Source organism: Tachypleus tridentatus, chromosome 2 (genome assembly GCF_004210375.1).
Source record: "Tachypleus tridentatus isolate NWPU-2018 chromosome 2, ASM421037v1, whole genome shotgun sequence".
Classification (NCBI taxonomy): domain Eukaryota; kingdom Metazoa; phylum Arthropoda; class Merostomata; order Xiphosura; family Limulidae; genus Tachypleus; species Tachypleus tridentatus.
Window position 1 is genome coordinate 99,126,044 of NC_134826.1, and position 25,936 is coordinate 99,151,979.

At 34.1% G+C, this 25,936-nt stretch overlaps 1 protein-coding gene across 1 annotated transcript in view; it reads right to left on the reverse strand.

Annotated features, from left to right (window-relative positions):
- Positions 1–25,936, reverse strand: part of LOC143244672 (homeobox protein EMX1-like) — a 66,775-nt gene that overhangs the window by 21,027 nt on the left and 19,812 nt on the right. The window contains exon 2 of the mRNA XM_076489769.1: positions 14,583–14,755. Coding sequence (XP_076345884.1) covers positions 14,583–14,755 — 173 coding nt within the window. The remainder of the gene's footprint in view (positions 1–14,582; positions 14,756–25,936) is intronic.

The window sequence follows — 25,936 nt, forward strand, 5'->3', positions numbered from 1 at the left end:
ATAGATATTCAGAAAGTAATTAATGTAACAGTGTCATATAGCTTTCACTGATTATCTGCTATTACGAAAGTGGGTTATATTAACAATCTTTGCGGTGGCCGTTACGAGTTTTAAAACCCTTTGGAAATCATAGCGCTTGTAATAATTGATGATATTTATAATTGTTAATAATAGTTATAATATCATATAATACGTTTAAAGTCTTAAACAATCCCAAATTATTTTGATTAATATAATATATGTAATATTTAGAAATATTTAGCATACGTTTTATATTTTTAATTGCGTTTTTTTAATATATCACATTTAATGTATAATAAAAATGCATTCTTGTTATTGGATTTAAACAAGCAATAATAAAAACCACAACACGATATTATGCAGGGGATGAAAGTAACAGCTATCCGTAGGGAGACAAACTCTGTTCTTTGTAAACTGATTTATAACTCTCAAATTATTCAAATATAATGAGTTAGTTGTATGTCAGATTTATAGAGTTTGGTTTATGTAAATCACTTGTATGATTCTTTTATTTTTACTTTAGTGTTCTACAATTTCAGCGTAAATTACATATTTACATATTTGCTTTAGGTTACAATGCTTATTTTTTACTGTTTGTCGCCCATTTTTCTTACAATTCTTATTTATTTCTAATTACAAATCAGGTAAACACGTGATAAATGGATGACATTATCTTCCAAACAAACAACGGAAAATAGTTGTTCGGGTTATCTTGTACTTCAGTAACGAAACAAGAGAAATGCGACACTACAAATACTATAAGAAATAAATTCTGTATGTGTAAAATAATTAGTGATAAAAATAACTCATAAACAGCTAGAGAAAAGTCTATTTGCTAGTTCAACATTTTGCTGATTCACAAATACTTGCTTCAACAGGAATCAACTGCACGTATTATAAACACTTAGTTTAGTATTAGTATGCCAAAATACTAATACCCTATTAAATAATTATTTAATTAGTAACTGACACTCAACTGAAGAATTTCAGTCATTCCAGTGTAGTGAATTAGCTTATAATTTTAAAATAATTTACTAGAAGAACGATAATCAATGCACAAGTCCTGAAACCCTTGATCTCAGTACAACATATCTCGATGGTAAACTATTAATTGGTACAAAACGGAATGATAACTGTTACATTGGGCTTCAAAGATATTTTGTAAATATATTATTCAATACTTTCTGGTTAAATACTGAGCTACAAGCTGTATGTGACGAAGACAATGGTAAACACTAATAACCATAAAAAATAATGTATCCCATACTATAAATTTGTTTGTTTTTATATCTGTTTGTCCGTCAAGAACATTTTCGAACTTCTCGATTTCTGTTCATGATGAAAATTTCAAGAATTCTTCGGGTATGTCCCACATGTATAGAAAACTCCTTACTTTATTCTGTTGTTAATTATTACGAATTTGAAATCTATTTCAATTTTCTCCCTCTATACTGTCTTTATGCCAGTAAATTGCGCAAATGCATATGGTTCCACCATCCACGTTGATCCAATAAAATAAATTAAAAGCGTAGTGAGAATACGTTCGTTAGTTATTGATAAAGGGGTGAAACGTTTACTTATTTTCACTTAATCTCTAGTCTTGATATGCATTGAGACGTTGAGAATATGTTGGCTTTAGTTCTTAGCTAGTTTTGTCTCAGTAACTAGTGAGTAGTAAAATCCACATTCTTTATTAAAATAATTCAACTGGTTTTGTGTAGATGAAATTTATTATATGGAAAGTAATGGTAGTATTGAATAGGATTGTCCTTGAACTGAAAATTTCCCTAATTACTACATAGAAAGAGTTCAAGAAGGTTTGTTTGGAATTTCGCACAAAGCTACTCGAGAGCTATCTGTGCTAGCCGTCCCTCATTTAGCAGTGTAAGACTAGAGGGAAGGCAACTAGTCATCACCACCCACCGCCAACTCTTGGGCTACTCTTTTACCAACGAATAGTGGGATTGACCGTCACATTATAACGCCCCCACGGCTGAAAGGGCGAGCATGTTTGGCGCGATGGGGATGCGAACCCGCGACCCTCAAATTACGACTCGCACGCCTTAACACGCTTCGCCATGCCGGGCCGTTCAAGAGGGAAGACTTGGCTAACATAGAAAGAAAGGGTAATATTTGAGAATTAACTTGAAAACTAAGATTCTGTAAATGAAAATTCCACATACTACAGCTATCCATTAGTTCTATACAATACTCTTTAATAACATGAGCTAGTTTTCTAAGTATTTTTCTAAAGTCGCTTACAAATCTAAACATAAAGCCAGAAAATGCTAAATTTTGATACTGGAACACATTAATTCATTGTACATTTTATTACATTTAGAATTGTCTGTGAAACCATGTGAAAGAGTATTTGCTTTAAACCATAAAATATTCGCATGTGTATATCTAAGTAAGAATAAACTAAAGAGGAAGTATTAAGATGGTCGAAATATAATTTCAACAACGGCTTTCTGAAAGAGTAGGTGGGTGACGGTTGTTTGTAAACTAAATAGAATTCTCCTCTGTGTCTGTTGGAAAACTCCGTCAAAACGAAATTAGCTGGAGTCTTTATCAGTTAAAGGCTTGTGTCGTTTTTTCTGCTGACGTGCTTGTAGCGATTAGACATAATCATTTTCAGGTGTTGTCGATTTAACCTAATTTAAGAAGGAGTCCAATTAAAGAGAATTAATGGTTGGCTTACTGGTCACCTCAGCGGAAAATAGTTGTTTTGGACTGACAAGGAAGTAATCGTGTTTTACCTGGTAAAAACCATTAAGACGTAGCTCACACAGCAAGTCAAAAACCGTTGCTTACCTCCATCGGCCACGGCGCAAGTCTGACAATTATTGCGGGAACTCACCTGCTCCTATGGCATGTGTCGGTGCACTCAGCTTCTGGTACCATTTACCTATCATCTGCTCACGCAAAAGCGACACCTGCTCTATTGATTATCAATTATATGAAGGAATATGCGCCTCGTTGTATTTTTTGTATACAGTTACATACAGGAAATTGTTTTACCCACAGCGACAATTGGGACTATCTTTATTGATTATAAAATAATTAAACTGATAAGGCTATCTAGGGATAAAGTAACTAAACAACTGTCAGTTTATGATCTTCGGTTTGTTGTCGTGTTCGTTCGATTAAATCTATCGGTGTGCTAGTTTCTCCTTGCAGCTGACACGTTTATGTTACCCCAGTTTAAAATTCTAAATACACGCTGCTTCAACTTATTGCATTTAACGCAACAGTCAGTGGACACCATGTGGAAACAATCAACACTTGACTTGGGAAAAGAGACGTATAGCAAGTACTTTAAGAAGTTGAATGTGTTGTGTGTTGATTTTTCTTTTACTCATCACTGTAAACGCACATGTTTATAGTATTTACAGAACACACAGTGTTGATATTGCTACGTTATTCTTCTGAAGTCAAACTTAATATGTGTTAAAAAGTCATAAAAGAATAAAGCATATTGCAGTATAAAAAGAATAAAGCATATTGCAGTATATTTAGCGCCTCGGTATGGTCAGGTGCGTTAAGGCGTTCGACTCGTAATCTAAGGGTTACGGGGTCGAATCCCCATACCACCAAACATGCTCACTCTTTCAGCCGTGGGGACGTTATAACGTTATGGGCAATCCCATTATTCGTTGGTAAAAGAGTAGCCCAAGAGGTGGTTGTGGATGGTGATGACTAGCTGCCTTCCCTCTAGTCTTATACTAGTGAATTAGGGACGGCTAGTGCAGATAACCCTTGTGTACCTTTTGCACGAAATTCAAAACCAACCACACCAAACAAGAGCAAATCATTCAACAGCCACTGTTATAATAAAAACGTTTATTCCCAGCCATTGTTTCAACCACTATTGAATAAAAGACAAATACTCAAAATCCATCACCTACTGGTATGAAGCACAAGATCTGTCACTTTCAACACAGACAGTAACCATGATCTTTAATACAAGTTTGACACTAAGCGTTGTATCTAGTTCAGTGGCGTTAAATATCATTACTAATAGTAATTTCACAACATTTTGCTCTTTGCTTAAGAACCTACCTCTTAATATATGTGTTCATCACCATCACCTTCATCAAAGTGGACGTTTTAAAATATTTAAAAAAACTTTATATGTGTTTTAATTAAAAGTTTTCTAATACAGTGTTTCGTCGTTATACGGCCCGGCAAGGCCATGTGGTTAAGGTACGCGACTCGTAATCCGAAAGTCACAGGTTCGAATACACGTCACACCAAACATGTTCGCCCTTTCAGCAGTGGGGACTTTATAATGTGTCAGTCAATCCAACTATTCATTGGTAAAAGAGTAGCTCAAGAGTTGGCGGTGGGTGGTGATGACCAGCTGCCTTCCCTCTAGTCTTACACTGCTAAATTAGGAACGGCTAGCGCGGATAGCCCTCGTGTAGCTTTGCGCGAAATTAAAAAAGAAACAGAAACAATAGTCGTTATATTCTTAATAATTCTTTGTTTAGATTTATTCTATTTTTCTTAACATTTATTTAGTAAATTTTTCTAGTAAAAATAGCTTCTTCAGTCTCACACTAAATAAATAATTTTAATGATTTTCTGTATTTACAAAATTCATTGTATTTCAGTAAAATTCACCATGTAACATATTTTATTGTTAGTTTTCTTGTGTTTTAATAACTCTTCACAGAAGGAATTTTGAATCACTTACTTATGTATTCATTAACATTCGCTGGCCAATTATTTTACTGCTTTATTTTTAAGAACTATTAAGCTTTATGTGTCGTTTCTTAATAAATTACATCTTTTACAACATTATCATTTTACTTATCACTTTTTCTAATAAATGTCTCACTCGAATGTGGGCCTTGCTAGCTTGTCTTCCCACTTTTTCTGATACTATTTTATCTATTTTTTTGTTCTCGAATCTTTTCCAAGCGAAGTGAGTCCCTTAATGGGTCAGCGATAACCTTGTGGACTCACAACGCTAAAATACGGTACTCGGTTCCCTGCAGTGCATAGAGTACATACACACTATCCGTGACTATCGCAAAGTTTTCTCTAACCAACCATCCAACGGTTCACTATTTACATGCATTTACGACAAAACGTCTTAGCTAGTTTGGGCAATACTATAGCACAATAAGTTTAATAATAAATTGTAAGGAACTTTTCTTTATTAGACCTTTTATAAACAACGTTTCGATTGAGGTGAGGGCCTGGCATAACCTAGCGCGTTAAGGCGTGCGCTTCGTAATCTGAGTGTCGCGGGTTCGCGCCCGAGTCGTGCCAAACATGCTCGTCCTCCCAGCCGTGGGGGCGTTATAATGTAACGGTCAATCCCACTATTCGTTGGTAAAAGAGTAGCCCAAGAGTTGGCGGTAGGTGGTGATGACTAGCTGCCTTCCCTCTAGTCTTACACTGCTAAATTAGGGACGGCTAGCACAGATAGCCCTCGAGTAGCTTTGTGCGAAATTCCAAAAACAAACAAACAATCGATTGAGGTGTGTGAATGCTCAGTCGACATAAGCAGTTTGCGAATTGTCTCGTCAGTTACGGCGTAAGAAACAGAGAGTGTGCAGGTGAAATGCTATTAGTTATTTTTTACTAAGATAACAAAGACCACACTTCACCATTGTTGGTATTATAAGTAATATAAATTTGAAAGTTAATTCATCCTCTTTTCTCGGAATTTTCATTTAAGAAATTTCTTTCACAACTGCTATAGATTTTCTTCAGTTGACTTTTATGTAAATAAACAAAGTACTTTGTTTCTTTGGTAAACTTTCCTCACGCCCGGGTTCTAAAATTGCTAAAGTTCTTTGTTCTTTGACTTAAAACTGTAAAAACTCAGCCCATGATATTTTGCGACATATATAAATTTATCTTTTTTTCTACAGTGTAGAATATAGATAATTAATATATCTTGTAATTTATAAGGGAGAGAATGGACTATATCTAAGGAATGAAGTTTTTTCCATATAGTGAGTGATATGTCAAACAGATCTTCTTATGAGAGGACCTTTATTGCTAGATTAGTCAAACAGTTATGGTATTGTAGATCTAATTGAAAGGGCCGTAGCTAATGCTAACAAAATACTTTTTAACAACCACCTTCCTCTCACATACATAATTTCGTATTTATCAAACGACCAAAAACTTAAATTTCTCTATGATCTTGGAATTGATCCGTATACCTCTCTTGTATTAAGCTAAAGGGTTAATCGATGGATATAGAGCAAAACATTTAGTAAAAACTTAAACTATCGAACTACTTCATTTTTTTTTGTTTTATTTAGAACCAGTAAAAGAGAGAATACAACCAATACGCTAAATGCTAGCTATTAACCTTACAACCGTCTCACTTAGTCAATCAATATGCAACGTATATTTTATGCTAAAGTCCGTTGGGCATTTTAAAAAGGAAAAATATAAAGAAAATTAGCTCGACAGAAAAATCACTTGGTTCTAGTTTCTCTTCGAAGACATAGTTTTATAAACATCCTTGTTTTTCTCGTTTCTAGAAGATGATGTCACCGAGATGAATGTAAAGCGTGAAACGAACGTGACATGTAACCATGTGATGACATTAGAGGAGGTTCCTAAAAACTAAACAAGGAAAACGAAGAGTTTGATAAGATAAGGACAGGAAACATAAGAAATAGTGTGATCATCTCAGAATGGAACCCTGTCTGACTTACATTCCAATATGAGAAACGTTAGGTTAGTCACTGATATATTTGCGAAAGAAAAAGTGTACTCAGTGTTGAAAAAATTTGCTCACTTACAAGTAAATTAGCCTTAAGGCTTACAGGATATACAAAATTGTGCATATTTTAAACGACCACGTTAAAGAGGTTTAAATTTGAAAATTTCTAAAATTTGAATGTAGATGATGCAACTGATTTGTTTGTTTATAATTAAGCACAAAACAACATAATAGGACACCTGTGCTCTGCCCACCTCGGGTATCGAAACCCAGTTGCGAGAGTTGTAAGTCCGTAAACATACAGCTCTGTCACGGGGGAACGATCAAATGGCTCGTTACATATTAATTCCAAAAAATAACTTCGATCAGATCTGAGAGATCTCAATATCATTTGGCTCTGTAATTTTTGAAATTCTTCTTTATGATTCTTTCAAAATTCTTTTATTATAAAGAGGTGAAGGTAATACGTGCTAAGTGTTCACTATTTTATTAAAAATGTAAGAAAAATTCAAAATTAAATAAACATTAATACTTAAAAATTGACATTTGCTACAATAATATCTGAGGCAATATTTGATATGTCGGAAGCAGAAAAAAATCACTCATACTACAGCTGCAGAAACTGACTTTGGGAGTTATCACGCACACCTGGGAAACTTACAACAACGAAACTGGATTTCACTGAGTATTGTTCTGAAAGAAAGGGCTTAAGCGTTGTACAAATTACGTAACACTTGTCAACACGGTCGTTGGCACGCACAGCCCAGCACGCCATCGTGCGGCGAAATTTGAGGAGGTTATAAAATGATAAAATACACAGAAAAGGTGCGTGGGTTTATCGTAAATGATATGCTGAAACAAATTATGATAATTTAAATGTAAGATATAACTATAATGTTTTCATCATCACGATTACTTTATTGAATGTTCCTGTTGAATATATTCACCAATAAGCTTTTCATTTGTAAGTCACTACTGATGAAACTGTTTCTTTTAAAATATTAAAGCGGACAGAGTACTTAATTTACAATTGAACTAGACTGTGAACACCATCAAAGCGCGTTATAGAAATGACAGTCACCCACATTATTTGGTGTTGCCGTGTAGGTGACGAGTGGTACTGACTATTTTTTCTTCATCTCGTTAGTCGTTGTAACTAACTGGACTTTGGAGTTTGTTACCCATCTGCTTAGCTCATGTGTCGTACAATGTGTTATTAAGGTTGAAAATACACACAAAAAGAAGTTGACCTCCTTTCGCTATTCTCATAATTCTTTTGTTATTAGTTATTTTTATAATGGGAAACTATACTCAATAATAATGCGAGAACAATATTAACATTTTATGGATTCACTGAGCGAATAACCTCTTCATCTTAGTAAGCGAAATATTCCCACCTCGTGATAATAGTTTGCAAAATATCGACATCTAATGACCTTCTTTAGAGAAACATCAGAGCAGTACAACTTTTGTTATATATTGCTTTTGTTTTACAACAGAAGCGTCTCTGATTCCTAAAAATGCGTTGAACATAGATGTAAGCGAACTTTTGGTTTTTAGAAATGTGTAGGTTGTAAGTTGCTTTGAGCTTGTTAAATGTGTCGAAGAGTCTATTTCAGGTTACACTTGTCTTCGGTCATTAATTAGTAAGAGCAGGAAGAGACGATGATATCTATTGAAGTTACAGATATTATCAGCTCACTCATAACAATGCTTGTTTGATAAAAGAGCGGATTAAACAGCTCTTCAGCTCGTCATTGGGTGTGGACACTTCAAAACAAGTTATGCAAAATTACGGAAATTGTTAACTGTATGCAATCACATGTGATAGTTTCAATAGATAAATTATACCAGTTTCCTGTCTGCCTTATCATCTTGGTTTCCACCCACAAATTAGTGGCCCGGTGATGTTCCTCGTCAGCACTAATGAGTTACAGTTCAGACGCTCCTCCTGATTCGTATTGGCAACTAAACGTTCTGTGGATAGAACAAAGCAACAGAACTCACAGGTTCCTAATTGGAAGACTCTTTGCTATTGTTCCTGCAACGCCTGCGTGGAATACGTTATCAATACGAAAGTCATGACAAAGAAAGTGTTTAGATGAGCAGAGGGTAATCGGTCTTAACGAATCAATAGCCATTGAGAAGTTACGGGCTTCTAACAAATATAATGAACTTATAACAAAGAGCCACGACAAAAAGGAGTGCAGGTAGTTGTACTAGAATATGAATAAAGAGATTCATAATTAATGTATATGAAAAACAACTAGTTATTTATTTCCTAAACTCATTTCACGTTATTTGGTCAATAGGTTAGCCTAACGAAGTATAAATTGTTCATTAGGAATGCATCTTTACTGATACGATTGAAATTTCAGAGCATTTAGTTTTTAGTAAATTAGTTTGTACATAAGAATAAATGAAAAATTAGTTTTCCAGATCAGCATAAACTGTGTACATTGCAAGTAAGTTAACAAGGCACACCATAATACCATGTTTTTTGGAGTTCTTTAAAGCAAAACATCCAAAACTTAAGACTACAATAGAAAATGTGTAACTTAATGTACTACACATTCCAAAATGGTGTTACCACTGTTTTGACACAAGTAATTATCCTAAAGAAACATTTATTGAGAATAAGTTTATTATTCTCCAATATTTCCAAAGACTTGTGCTCATTGAGCTACAAGATCACACTAGTCTTTTTTATTTTATTCTGAGGGCTCTGCGAGGCTTATTGGTTGTGTTTCGAGTTATGGTTTGGAAAATGTTTTCACGTTCTAGCCACACTTTCTACTATTTGGTTAAGAATAGACACAGTTTCATATAGGTTTAGCTATTTTTGGATCTTAGGTCTTGCAAAGTGTCACCTGAGATGTCGTTCAAAGTGGAAACACCAACTGATGAATTTATACTAAAGTGATATCATTAGAATTATCTTTAAAAAACGCTTTTCTATAATCTTGTCGAATTATTAGTTTTTGAAATTAACCGAAGAGTGTTTATTTTTTTTACATATTTAATGTATAATATTAAATTATTCGTAACCTTTAATTGCATATTTCTATGCGTCATAAACTCATCATTATGGAAAAATATTAATAAGCTAATGTTAAACGGCTTCACATTTATGGCTAAGTTACGGACTCAAAAAAGGAAAATTATATTTTCTCCTACATGACGTTAAGTTTTAATATGAAATTAATCTTACGACAAGAAAGGTTACATCATCTTACAAATTTATAAGCTGCAGTTGTTGTTACAGAATATTCGCACGGAACAATACAAGGGCTAGCTTCATAACCTGCACATAGCTGTTCCTAATTTTGAAATGACGGGAAAGACAGTCAATACTCACCGTCAACTCTTGGGCTCTTTTGCTTAATGATAAAGTTGGACCGAGCTTCGCTCTTACGATGCACCTAAAGTCCCGAAGTGCAGAGATAGTTTTTGCGATGATGGAACAAAAATGATAAATTCTCTGCTTGAAAGACCAGAGCATGTTAACAACTAGGCCATGCCCTTCTCAAATTCATAAGTTTAACTAATAACAATGAGGAATTTAAGTATATTAGAACAAGGTATATAATATTTATGATATTGTTCTTGTCGCCCTCCGTAGTGAATGAGACGTACGCATTGTTTCATCATTATTGAACATAATCTATAATACGTGTTCTTTATCAATGAACATACTCATTGTAACGTAATAAGTGTCGAACGTAAACCACAATTTGTATTAATTATTACTAAACACAATCAGTTTTTTTGTAATCAGAATGTGTATTCATTATTATCATATATAATCAAAATGGTGCAACCAGTCTTGAGCATAAACTAGAATATGTATTCAAGACGGTCTAATCACTGCTCTTCAATATGATCAAATTTCTATATTCGTTATTACTAACCATAATGAAACTTTAAGTGCAAAGCTGTATAATAGACTATCTAAGCTTTGAACTAAGCTGGGATAGAACCCTGAATTTTAGCTGAATTTATCTGAAAGCGATTATAATAAGGTTTATTTTTTGTATGAATATAAACTTAGATATCATATAACCAGTAGTTTTTGTTCTTGTATTGTATAAAAATAAGTAATTTAATAAAATGGTAGTAGTCTAGTTGATCCGGTACGTTTAAGTAAATAAACACGTTTTGTTTTCTTAACAATGTGCAGAATAATGAACACATGTTCCATTATTCTAGACATATCGAAACACGTAATTGAACAACTGAATATGGGTAGCACTTTACGCATACAAAGGCTAACGGCTGACTTAGATACTTTTAGGGATTAGAAAGGTATAGTCGTCCCTACTGTTGAACTACAAACCAGAGATAAAGGAATCAGCCAGCAACAATCGCTACTGAATAGGCTTTATCTGGTTCTTAGCCAAGTACAGGGACTAACCGCCACTTTTAAAGCGCGTCCACAGTTAGTAATATGAAAAGGTCAAAGCTGCACCTCACCCTCCTTGTCCAAAACATGGACAGAATCCTGACAAAGAAGAAATAAAGCGTGTCAGTAGCATCACACCTCGAACTTTGGGACTTCAGATTCGCACTCCGACACCCCAACTAACCACTCGGCCACGTAGAAGCTAACCATTTTCATTGTCCATTAAGATTATATTTTGTACATAACTTGTAAAGTGGCGATTTGCAATTTAAAAAAAAAAACTCTAGCCTTAATATTTGTAATGCTATGTGGGATAAATATTTAATGTTTTTAAGTAATTTCAATGGTTTCAGCAGAGTAAGAAGCTTAGATTCGAATCGAATTCCAGAAAATATTTTTCCTTAGCGAAATTATTCAAGTCATATAACACAGTAGTTTCATTCTGTATTCTTTCCAATACTTACTATTAAAATAGTTACTATACGTGTCATGGCAAGTTGGCATTAAACGTAGTCGGTGATATTTTCAGATGTTTAGTATCAAGATAGTATTAAGTATATCCTCTGTTATTTTTAGCGTTCATCATAAAGATGTTTGTTAAATGTATTGTACGTCTTTATAAAAGTTCATCTGTAAAACTATGTGAAACATATTCTGTATTATGAACAATGTTTGTTATTAACATTTTTGTTAATTGCATTCTATGTTATATACCACGTTCTTCATTGAAATGGTGTTAAGTGTATTCAGTGTTATTTCAAACAGGCAGAAGTACCCGTTCCCAGTAAGAATAAGTGTAAGATAAACTATCAATTCAAATAGTTTCATAGAGTATAAAAACGCTGATTGTGTTTCACTCTTGGTTTCACACAGAGCCAAAGCTACTTACACATTTCCTCAACAATACCAGACACTAACTTTGCATTTTCATTCTTTACGTTACGTAACATATTGATATATGAACGTTAGTGTGATTAATTCCAAACAATTTAGTATAGAATATCTCGATTGCGAATTAAAATTTGGCATCAGAATATTCATGTCTTTTCTCCCGTCATTTCAAAAGAAAATGTTGAACTTTGCCTTCATGTGCAGCTTCTCAAATCGAGGACGACAAACAGGCACATAAGATGTTTAACATTAAAATTGTATTAAACGTATTTTGTGTTATTTGTAATGTTCAATGTTAAGGCTGTTTTAACTATTCTATACTATTTTTAATATGCATAATTACGATGGTGGTAAATGTATTTACTTCGAGTCATTTTTGGTATTCTGTATTAAGATTTAATTGAATGTGCTGAATGAATCACAGCCGTAAACCATGTTAACAGCATGTTTTTACTTTGATCCAATGGAAAGCATTTTCTGTTTGTTTTAATATTTAATATTAATTAGTTGTTTCCTGTTCAACTTGACCTTAGTATTCTTTACTAAAGAAAGTGTAACTTGGTTTTTATATTTGTTTTTTATTTTAAAGGAATAAGATAATTTATTATTGAAGTCATTTCTTTAAAACAATGATCAGGACAGGTCTTTTTAAAATTATTTACTGCACAGAAGGAGTGCACTCAACCACTTTTTAAAATTCTTTAATAGAAAGAAGGTGTATCTTTAGTTTGAAAAAAAAAATCTATAGTAAGAGTAAGTTAAGTCGGTTTGAAAATTCTTTACTCTAAAGGTAGAACTGACTGAGTTATTTACAAATTATTTTTTCACTTCAAAAAAGTAGTGACCTTAGTCGTTTTTAAACCACTTTATAACGCCATTCTCGTGATTTTACCTTGAATGTTTTAGTTAAGTCGCTCTATACTAATTTTTTTATATATATTGGTATCACGTACAAACATTACTGTTATCTTTAAATGTGCCTCAACATCGACAAGTACCATTTTTTGTGTATGGTAAAATAGAACTAAAATGTAAATCATTCGTCACCAAATAACGCCAGTAAATTTAGTTAAAACATTGTTACTTCAATGGTGAGCTTAAGGAGTTTCACACTGTCACAAAAGAGATTATATATCAACCGGAAGTAAGACAACGAATCAAAATAGAATCAATAATTAAATCAACAATAATCAGAACAAAAGTATAGCAATATTTCCTTAGCCTCAAAAAAATGCGAAAAATCAGTGAATTTATGAATATAAAATGATGTATATTGATTGAAGGAAAGTTAAAATTAAGGCCTATCTAGAGAGTTGAAGTATACTGAAAAGTATAATCTCTATGGTAATATCTCAATATTTTGAAACCATTTTCACAGTAGTTGGTCTTAAGAGATTCAGAAATAACGAAGTTTTTAACATGTATTTAAATACACATTCACTGATTAAACTTATATCGAGTATTATTTTAGCGTTGCAAGAGTTGTTAAAATGTAATTTTTTTCGCATTAAAATGAGCATAAATTTAAAACACCAGGCTTCTTTTAGTTTTTTGTTGGCAAAAAAAAATAGTTGTTCAAAACTATTAGTTTTTCTCACAGGATACCGTGAGATTATGGTTAATTCTTTTCAACTTCACTAAGGCAGGTGGTGGAACCACACTAATATACACAAACATATGCTGGGTGTTGAAAATTGGTTCGTAGGCGCTCCAGTCTAATCAGAAGTCAGCTTCACTATTTACAAACAAGGCTTGAATCTAGAGTATTGTGTAGTAACCGTAAGCCTAAAAACAACAGATTCAATGAGAACCCTTAGGCACACGTCTTTCTGAATAATCCGCGTAGTTTTGTCTACAAAACGATCTGCCTTTATAAGATGCTCACCTGCATGCTTAGCCCATATATATTGCGTTGAGGAAGCAAGTGAACAAACAAAAACAATTATGGAATAGCCTAGCTTTAAAATCGTTTGCATTAAATTAAACAGTTTTAAATGAAAATCCCTACAAACATCTGTTGCACTGTAAAATTCGTGACGCTCGCTCTTCTTGTTTTTTATAAACAGAAATCACTAGTAAGACAAGTAACGGGTTCGGTTGCAAAACTTATCACGCTATCTTACACACTGCCACAATGATAAAGACGTTATTTTTGCTTCTACATAGTTTTGATGGGCAGGTGAACCTAGTAAACATGCACTGCCATTTTTGTGAGTGGAAAACGAGATAAGTTTAAATACAACACGTGTTTATTTTTTTAATTTATGTTAGGCGTATAGAATACCACACAAAGAAGTTGTTCATTACAGAAAAATAATTTTACTGCACCAAATTTACGAAGAGTCAGAACAGAAAAATATTGTGAATAACAAAAAAAAAAGATTTCCAAAGTTTTATTTACTAAATAACTCTGCTGACATGTAAGTTAAATGTGAGATTCAATCTATACCTTAATATAAAACAAACACTTTTAAGGAATGGACAGAGTTCCATGTTTGAGTTTAAGCAAAATTTAGACTTTGTTAGAACCATATCTAAATTTCAGTAAGGCTTGGACTTTTTTAACCATACCTGAGTTTCCGAAAGATTTAGACTTTGAGCAAGCTGTTTTCTTTCAGCACCCACTACGTAATGATTTTTCTCGAAGGCGTGTTCCAGTTTGAGTAGCTGAGAAGGAGAAAAGGCGGTTCTGATCCTCTTGGGCTTGCGGAATGGGTCGAAATATAAACCACTACATCCAGGAACTAAATATATCAGATTAAAGTAATAAGAATAATCACAAAGGTTATCAAATAATTTACATCTGAGATATTAAGCATCAGTAAAAGAGTGTTAATTTGAATTATCGCAAAACAACTCAGAAATGGTATGTATAATATTCGGAGTGTCCTTTACTCATAACAGGTAACCTTTATTTGTAAATAATAAGTAATATTACAATGATATTAATCATTTTTCAAAGCTCAGCTGCAGAAGGCTGAACGTTTAACACAATGCAGTGAATTTTCTCATCACCCAACTTTTCACTTTCAGCAAGAAGGAAATATGATTCTTAATGTATTTTTGGAGTGTTTCACCGGCATCGTTAACCCTCAAAAACATTTTGTGTTATTGTTGTTAAAAACGTCGCCGGTGGCTCATCGGTAAGCTTCAGGGCTTAAAGCTCTAAAAAAGTCAAGTTTCGATCGAGCCCTAGGGTGAGAAGAGCACAGATTTGTATTTAATAAACAAGGCAAAAGAAAACCGCTTAAAATATTAAACTTTGATATTAAGAAAAGAACCCAAGTATTCTTAAACTTAAGTTGACAACACACGTTTTATATTACATTCAGCAATCAAGAAAGGGATAACTTAATGAATATTTTGTTACTTCGGCTAAACATATCAATTTAATGTGAATGATTAAAGTTCATGTTTTCTTACAAAAGGGTTTGACTGAGATGTAAAAGTATAACGTGTAGCTGTCCAGCAAACCTGCTTTCGTGTTTTTTAAAGCTTTTGGCGTGTAGTTATTGTATTTGGATTACTGTATTATCGTTGACTTTAAGATTTGCTTATCACATTTATTGTGTTTCTGCTCTTTCACGAACGTGATTAATAAAATGTATAACTGAAGAACCACTATAAATTGTACTAACTTGGACGAAGTCACAAGGCTCTCTCGCTTCATTCAACACTGAACCATAACAGTAAAAGTATAAAATTACTTCTGTTTATTTATTAGAAATGTTTTTTCAAATGCTTCTAAATGAAACGTGCAAACCTTATCAAATATTTTGAATTTTGAGTCGAGTCTGAAAGTTATTTTTTGCAACATGTCAGTGAAACTACTAGATCGAAAACCCTTTCTCTTCGGGTATAGTCGTTTCTATTGCCAAACTGCTGATCGGAGGGAAGGTAGGCAGTAATTCATCAACGCCTGGAACGACTTTGGTCTTGCCAAGCTTTGAAACTAATAAACAAGTTGATTGCCATTCTTATAACGTGTAACCAGCTGAAAGTTTGTAGTTGTTTACTGACATCGCGACTCGAATTTTGAACATTTCTAAGAGCAACATGACACGCTGAAAACTAGATCAAACTAAACCCGAAATCGTTGTTAGAGTCCTTTTATAAAAAACAGTCCGTGAACCTAGTTAAACCAAGCAATGTTTTAAATGTTATCATACTAATACAGATAATAAAACAACATTTGAAGTTGGGTAAACGTAGCGGTGGCCTAAATGTTACTGTATCAATAAGGATCATAAAACATCATGTGAACCTAGGCAAACTAAGCAGTGATCTAAAGGTTATAATACTGAAAGTAAATACAAACACAACCTGGTAACTTAATAGTGACTTAAAGGTTACAATACTAATGTAGTGGCCTGAATGTTAGCATACTGGTATGAATCTCACAAGGTTTAAACAAGTGATATGATATTGTTTTATTTTATTCATATAAGCAGTTATCTTCGATCTGAGAATACACTTCACTGTCATATTAGAAATATTTATGCATATTTCCCACAAATATATTAAAAAACATATTCTCTAATTCATTTTGTTATGACAAATTGAGGATAAAAGCATATTACGGCCGATCTGAAGTTTCACAAAAGAAAATTTCTAAGCATTATGCATAACATTCTGATGGCTTCTACAGACAAAATAAAGGCTGCAGTCATTAGTTACTTAAATGAGGTCGGGAAAGGAGAGTAAAGTCCAGACATTATCATTTGGTTGAAGGAGTTTAAAAATAGAACAAAGTCTAAGTGTTGCCAGTTACTTCAAGGTGTTTGAAACAGTAAAGTCTAAGAGTTACCAATTACTTAAAAGAGTTCAGAAACATTAATCCTGAGCGTTCAGTTACTTGAAGAAGTTCGAAAACTAACTAAATGCATTATCTGAAGGAGTTGAATAACAGAATAAATTCTAGGCGTTAACAGTTACTTGAAATAATTCGAACACAGAATAATCTGTAGACGTTGTCATTATTCTGAAATTGTTCACAAATCAGATCCCCACAACTGTCTAAAAACAACAAAATTAGAGTGTGTACTTCATTAGTATTGAAGTACTTCAGAATAAAATGTTCTTATGGCGATCAACGCGGTTAAAGTACTCAACTTGCAACTTTTGGGTCTCAAATTCGAATCTCTCATTGATTGCATTTGCCCTTTCAATCGTTGAATCGTTTTAATTTAACCGACATTTCCGATTTTCGTTGATAGAAGAGTAGCCCAAAAGTTGGTGTTGACTAGCTGTCTGCCATGTTGTCTATCACTTCTGAATTACGGATTATCAAAGCTACACTACAGGGCTATCAGTGCTGACATTTTGTTTTTTCTAATGAGTTGAAAATGAATATTATAAGTTACATACTGATGTTCTGGATGGCTCATATTTTATACTAGTAAAAGTTACTAATATTTTAATTTTTTCTTCTAACAAGTCCAGCAAATGAAAATAATATGTGATATTAGTTATACAGTTACGACAGAAAGTGATTGATTTTTAAATTTCGCGCAAAGCTACTTCACGGTTATCTGCGCTAGCCATCCATAATTTAGCAGTGTAAGACTAGAGGGAAGGCAGCTAGTCATCACCACCCACCGCCAACTCTTGGGCTACTCTTTTACCAACGAATAGTGGGATTGACCGTCACAGTATAACGCCCCCACGGCTGGGAGGGCGAGAATGTTGGGTGAGACCGGGATTCTAACCCACGACCCTCGGATTACGAGTCAAACACCTTAACACGCTTGGCCATGCCGGGCCCGACACGTTTTTTTCAGACGTGTGAAAAAACTGAATATTCCCGTAAAAATTTTATTTAGTTTGGGGAATAAACTACATTATACCATTCCAGAACTAGGCACTGGGTTCATAATTATTGGAATTTAGCCAGCAAAAAATGTACTTCCGGCAATTTAGCGCCGTCTCCGTCATTATCTGCTTGGTCATCATGGCGAACAGAAAACAACTGTCCAGTGATTTAAAAAAACCGAATTATTGTAAAATACGAGTCTCGTGTGTCACTTTTCGGTATTGCTACACAACTTAAGTGCCGAAATCTACTGTTCAAAGCATAATTGCCAAGTTTAAGCTTACAGGATCAACCGCTAACCTTCCTCGTTCCGGACGCCCAACCAAAATTCCAGAGAGAACCAAGAGGAAGGTTCCCAGAGAAGTTAGTAGAACACGTTTAACACGTAATGACATACAGAAACTGGTAAGGGAAACTGGGGTTGAAGTAAGCACCTCTACAGTTACGAACGTGTTACGCTCTTCTGGGTTCAAAGCATGCCGTCCTCGTAGAACTCCATATTTAAAGCCTGTTCATTTAGAAGCACGATTGAGGTATGCAAGAAAGCATGTAGATAAGCCCTTTACCTGTTGGAAGAGTATTCTTTGGTCAGACGAGACTAAAATCGAGCTTTTCGGCCACAATGGTGTTCGCAATATTTTCCGTAAGAAGGGGGAACGAAATCTTCCAAAGAACACCGTCCCTACAGTAAAACACGGAAGTGGCTTGATCATGCTATGGGGTTCCTTCAGCTCTTTTGGTGCAAACAGCTTTCACCGCGTCAACGGAATCATGAAAAAAGAAGAGTACGTTGATATATTAGGCACTTATATTAAGAATGATGCTCGGAACTTGCGGCTTGGACGTCGTTGGATCTTTCAGCACGACAATGACCCTAAGCACACATCAAAATATGTGCAATCTTGGTTGCATAGGAACCATATAAGCGTTCTGGAGTGGCCACCGCAGTCACCCGATCTTAACCCAATTGAAAACATTTGGCATGAGTTGAAGACCAGGGTTCATCAGCGTCATCCGAAACACTTGCAAGAGTTGGAGGCCTTCTGTAAAGAAGAATGGAAGAAAATACCAGTCGAGTACTGTCAAACGATCATGGAGGACTATGAGGAGAGATTGCGCCAAGTAATTCACCTGAAAGGCTACACAACTGACCATTAAAGTAGACGCACGAACACTTTCTGCCCTTTCTATGTTTGGTTATTTATTTATAAACAGTTTATTTTTCGTTCAATTTTCATAGAAATTTATGTAGATATGTGTTAGTATAATATTTATAATTCTTCTTACTTTCATTATCCTAACCCTGATACTTTTTAAATTATGAGGAAAAAACTACTCACAACGCAGGGGTACCAACACTTTCTGTCGTAACTGTAAATTATTACGCAATATACTGCATTAAATGAACTATGCTCCAGCCCCCTAAACCGTGTAGCGTACTGTCTCAAACTTGTTTTTAAACTCAAAGTTACGCAACAGGCTTACTTCGATGAGCTCAACACAGGGATAAATCTTACAGTTTATCGTTATAAGCTTTGAAATCTACTGCTGAACTATCAATAGATTTGATCTTCATTGTATGTAATACTCCTCAATGACCAAACATTTTCTTCCCAAGTTTAGAAAGACCTATTTTTAAACATAAAAGAGGAATGACGTAATTTTTCAGCATTATGGGATTTAAAAGCACTGGACGTGCAAAAACATTTTGGTAAAGATGAAAAATTATACGTATTTAATGTCAATTATAAAGTATAATTTTTGTAATGTACAGGCATATATTTTTAAGAAACAACCTGTACAGACAACTTAAGATGAAATATATATATTTTAAGATTGTTATTTATTATATATATTCAAACGTCAAAGGCATGATTTTCTTGAAATAAATGTCTATCTAAACAAAAACTACTAGCTGTTGATGTGGGATATTCAGTAGTTTTTTTTTTAAATAAATGAAATTCAAATTCAAGAAACCATGTACGTGAGCACATGCAATTAAACCACCTCTTATAACTTCATCTATGGTAGATTTGCGTCTTGAGAACGAATGAAAGTAAAAGAACAGTCAGTTTGCCGACTTTTGGTTTATCTGTACTAGTAAACTTTCCATTTGATGTTTGGTGTGTTAACTCTATTTAACAGCTTTTCTCTGTCTCTGTTTGGCGATTGTTCTCTTACATTTCTCTATGCGCTCTCCAACGGTTATTTTGTCTATATTCGACGATTGTTGTTTTATTCATCTTTACGTAAATTTGAGAAGTTGTTGAATTGTCTGTCTTTGAAAGTTATTGTTTAGTTTCTGGTTGAAACTTGTTTTTTTATATCTCTATCTGATAATTTTACTGATGCTGTCATTTATTCAACATTAACAGTGCTACCACTTAAACGTAAAAAAACAGTTAAACTTAACTGAAACTACTTAAAAAAAGGAAGTGTGATGTTTCACTCGTTTCTTACCAAATGTAAACATTTTCATACACTATTATTCTATATATCTTTGAAATTATACAAACTACCAATTTATTTTTTTCACAGAACGATAGCTGTATTTGAAGATACATTAAGGGAAGCTTACATACAATATGCTTTATTATTTTTTTGTCCATATTTGCTTTAGCTTGCGAACAATTTCTACAAACATCCCTTTTAGAAACAATTTCTAGACACGATATTTAAAATACACGTGGAATAAACAAGAAGGCCGAAAATTCTTGTCAAATTCAAGACACCACCTGTTTCATTCTTTATTATACAAAATAAAATCTACTATTTCGTAATTTAATATTTTTCCGAAGAGTCAGTTAGAGTACACATTAAAACTTATATTAAAATAGAGACTATCGTTTCGACATGAAGATGAACTATGAAAGTCGAAACGTTGTTCTGTACTTTATTTTAATTAATTACTAATACCTATACCAGCCATCTTGAAACACATTTTTACTTCAAGTGGGATTTTTTGTCATCACGAAGAGTAAACATTAATTTACTTTTCGCATCCAGAAGAGAACTTGATGACTATTTTACGGAAACATATAGTTTGAGCCAGCTGTGTTTCAAGAACCGAACGTGACGTGTATTTAAAACAACAACTCACCATTTCATCTTTACATCTGATCTATAAACACACAAAATTGCACCAGCTAATATTTAAAGATTGAAGCACACCTACTTAAACGGGTGTAAACGTGCTTGCTGTATACTGTCTTTATACAAACATAACGTAACTATTGGGTTTACTCATATTTTTATTACATAAAAAAATCATTTCTGGGAAATAAATACAGTCCTGAATTTACACAAACGGAAGACTCAATGAGAACAGGATACTCGAGAGCCACTACTATTTATACACGTCACCAGTCTGTACACATTAAAATATAGTGTTGACACACGTAATCAGACTGTACAGTGTATATATTAAACATTAGTGTTTGTACGTGTCATCAGGTTGTACAGTATATATAGATGTGTGTGTGTGTGTTAAACATTAGTGTTTGTATATACTATTAAACTATACAATATATACGTTAAACATTAGTGTTTGTACCTGTCATCAGGCTGTACAGTTTAGGCAAAAGGTTTTTTTCGTCCTGAAGTTATACATAATTTTGTGTCCGATTTATAAAGCGGTTTATATTATTATTTGAGTAATGAATTCATGTTCTTAAGAGAGGATCAGCTGTAGTTGGTCAGCGATTATATTTAGTGTATAGCAGATTTTTCTTATAGAAGGAGAGTGCTTGAAATTCCAACTCATTTTTCATCTTAAAATTATACTTGGCATCACTAAAAATATTCATAATTATTAATATTAATTATTGCTATGAAAATAAAAGAATAAATAATTATACAGTGACTCGGTTCTTGCCATAGAAACGTGAAACAGAGTTCGTTGATGATGTGTAACACATATGATAGATGTTTTACCCATGAACAAGTCGCATTTCTCTCAAAGACCAAGAATAGAGCGATGTATAGATTAAAACTCACATTATCTGAGCTCTACACAGCTGCATATAGAATTTATCATTTGTAGATCAAATTGAAAGTGTATAGTAAATTAAGTCAGCTTAACCAATAGCAAATTGCTTTTACTTCAGGTCGACCAGCTGTGCCACAGAAATTATGTTCAAGGTTGCACACTCCATTTGTATTGTGAAACAACAAATGGAGCAACATTTCAGTTAAAAGATATTCCAGTAAGGTTTACTTCCATTGACGCTACTTAAATTACACAACCGGTCCCCATACAGGAGACGTCATGAGGCATTTTTATTAGCTTTTATTACTAGAAGCTTTCTTTACACTTTTGCCTGGTATACTAATGTAAGCAGAAACGTTTTTACTTCATGATATCTCATGATTTCTATTGTATCTTTCTATCATACTTTTGTAATTAATCAAAAATAAATTAGGCAATATTGTTGGAAAGCTTATCTTTTTGTATTCACCAATCTAAAATAATGTTTTAAATTAACTAGCTTTGATCTTTTTGCATGATAAATGTATAAGTTTTGTCAAAATACATGCATGGGTGAATGGACGCATCCACCAGCTCCTATCTCTAATCCTAAAGTTTATAATTTTTTTACTTTCACATATGAGGCTTTCTAATATAAGTTACATCTGATAAAAGGCGTATCCATACAGTAGGGTATGTGTATATCTTCAGATAGACATCTCTCTTACTATAGTTTGTTATACCTTGAATATATGTCAGTTTGTACCTTAAACGTTTATTTGTCATTTATTTTGCTGTCCAAAATGCTGTCTATTTATCTATTTGTTTGATAGTTGTATTAAGTTTAACACCCATGAGAAAGAGGGCGTAAAAGCAACATCTCCCAATACTTGAAAATATTTTTTTGAATTTTTTTTATTTATACGCATCCGTTTGAAGTGACCAAAATTTGTTTTTGAATTTCGCGCAAAGCTACATGAGGAATATCTGCGCTAGTCGTATCTAATTTAGCGGTGTAATACTAGAGGAAAAGCAGCTAGTTATCACCATCCGCCGTCAAATCTTGGACTACTCTTTTACCAACGAATAGTGGGATTGACCGTAAAGTTATAAAGCCAACATGGCTGAAAGGACGAGTATGTTTGGTGCGACAGGGATTCGAGCCCACGCTACTCAGATTAGAAGTCGAGCGCCCTAACCTGATGGCCATGACGAGCTTTAACGTCTTTTCTCCAAAACACAAACTCAGGATACGTTATTCGATTAGAAAATAATGAATAACAAGATACACATTCGGACGATTTGTTTGTATAACAAAAGGTACATTATAAAACAATTCTTGAACTCCAATTCAGTGTGTTGGTTCCTTCAGAACAGAACTGTAGTTTGAATGAGTACGTTAAATGATTCTTAAGATATTACAATGCATAATACTGAATAAATTATGTGGATGTGTAAAAATAAAATGTCTGAGTTCAAAATTAAAGGTTATCGCATTTAGTAATACTTTGTTTCTTCTTAGAATGAACTAAATATGAGATATAGAGGGCAATGGCAATCATTCAAATATTGATTCTTTGATATAGATGATATCGACTGTGGATCTCGAATAGTGAATTATTTTTGCATGTTTATACTGTAGCCTATCATCGCAGATACAAGACGATTTATATGTCTTATATGGCAGACCAATAAATAAACAGATAAAAAAGTACTCTAGAAAATTTCTGATATGGTTTGCTGGTTGTAGTTGTTAGGTGGATGGTTGGTTCGAATCTTGTCACTAAACATATTCGCTCTTTCAGTCATAGAGGCGTTAATCTCATTATTCGTTGGAAAAGGACTAGTTCAAGTGTTGGCGGTGGGTGATGTTCATTTGCTGCCCTTTTATCTGGCTATTACTTCAAAATTAGAGACAGGTAGTATAGATAGTCCTTAAGTAGTTTGCAGAATATTCAACAAAGAAACAGATAAATATTTCAGAAAGAATGCGATTTTAGTCAATACGCATCAAACACAGTATGCAAGGTGGCCAATAGTATTTAGAAGATAATAGCAGGCAGGAAACACAGTATTTGTCAAACATGAAACTTAGGTCTAAGAATTGAGTCTCATTCCTTGAAAAGAAACAAGATGTGATTGCCCGAGGAAGTGAGTGTTAAGGATATTTCACAGAAAACGAACGAATGAATTGTCTTGAAGTGAAAAGCCAGGTACAAAATTCTAATATTATTACTGCATGACGTGTCAGTATTTGTACCCAGAATTTGTACTCTGGTACATTTTCTGGCCCATTTTCTTGGACCATGTTCACGCACGCAACAACGTTAGTATTAATGTGGTATTAACACCTCATTTATGTTAAGTTTGCACAAAAGTCCTGCACATCCACAAACAGTTTCGTTTGATAATCGCACACTTTTCACAAGTTTAATCTTCATTAAATGTATTGTGTATATGAAAGTCCTTTTAGTACATTTATAATAATTCATTCTAATCATATAATTACGTGCCAACTGTAGATTATTTTTCTTTTTTGGGAGAGGTACTTATGTAGGTGTATTTCAGTGATGTATGTGCTTAGAAGCTCGTCTACATACAGATTATTCTGAAAGTATTTTTAGGTTATATGATGGGTCTGTTAGGTAATGATTTTATATCAGCGGATTTATTTAAGAAAGCTGATGATTCTAATCTAGGTTCTCTGAATTTTGACGTTAGAAAAATATTTTGTGTTTGTTTTTGTAATTTAATTATGATTTATATGTGTGCGACACTAATTCATCCATGCTGGACTTGTGTATTCTATAACTTGTCGTTTGTATGTAATGTATATTTTCATAATGTTTTTCGCTTAAGTTTCTTTAATTTTACTTGACAAATTAGTAACGTAATGTAGACGTTGTCATGTTTCATTTTTAATTTCGTTTGCATGTTTGGTCTACATTAGTTTGTAATTATAGATCAGCCCTAGACGCGGATGTAGCAGCCTGGAGGATAGTTTAGCATAAGTAAATCTCGAGTGGATGTATGCTGGTTTCGATTGATCTGGTTAATAGTACTACTTGTGTTTTGAAAGCATTTATTATTATTCTGTATCTCGGACAACATTCTAATATTTTATTTATATATGTTTGTACTTGTAGCTGCTAGAAAGGGCATAGAAACTCTTCCAAATTGCCACATTGTCCGCAAAATGAGAGGCGAAGCGAGCATTTGGGTCCGTAAGAGACTTATTGATAACTTACATGACGAATAGTATAGGATTAACCAACCATCTCTCGGGACTAAAATTCTAAAAGTAGGTTTCTTCCACGTATACCTTGAATTTTTCTGTTTTCTATAAAGATGGCAACCAGCGAATAATACAGTACGGTTATTCCATTTGCACCACGCGAAACCTGAGGCCATTGTTACATACAGTGTCGAAAGCTTTCTCCTTATCGAGAAAGGAGGCGCTAGTGCATTCTGTTTTATTAAATAGTAGACACTATTGTTTCGGTTAAGCGAAGTAGATGGTTCTTTGTTCGTCGGAGCTTTCTGAACCCGTTTTGTATTTCTGGTAATTTAGGGTGACTTTCGAAATGTGGATAGTTGATAATTACGCGTTCTAAGGTTTTGCTTAAACAGTTAGTCAGACTGATCGGGCAGTAGCTTTATAGTTTATTTTCTGGTTTTCCTTCTTTATGGAATATTAAAATTAAGAGGTTGGGGCCCGGCAGGGCCAGATGGTTAAGGCACTGCGGAGTCCATCGAGGAGAATCGAACCCTTGGTTTTAGCTCTGTAAATCCGAAGACTTACTGCTCTACCAGCGGGGGACCGTTATCTACACACAGTGGCCCGGCATGGCCTAGCGCGTAAGGCGTGCGACTCGTAATCCGAGGGTCGCGGGTTCGCGCTAAACATGCTCGCCCTCCCAGCCGTGGGGGTCTATAATGTGACGGTCAATCCCACTACTCGTTGGTAAAGAGTAGCCCCAGGGTTGGCGGTGGGTGGTGATGACTAGTTGCCTTCCCACTAGCCTTACACTGCTAAATTAGGGACGGCTAGCACAGATAGCCCTCGAGTAGCTTTGTGCGAAATTTCCAAACAAACAAAAATCTACACACATTCTTTATGAATCCAAACATGCAAGGACTTTCATT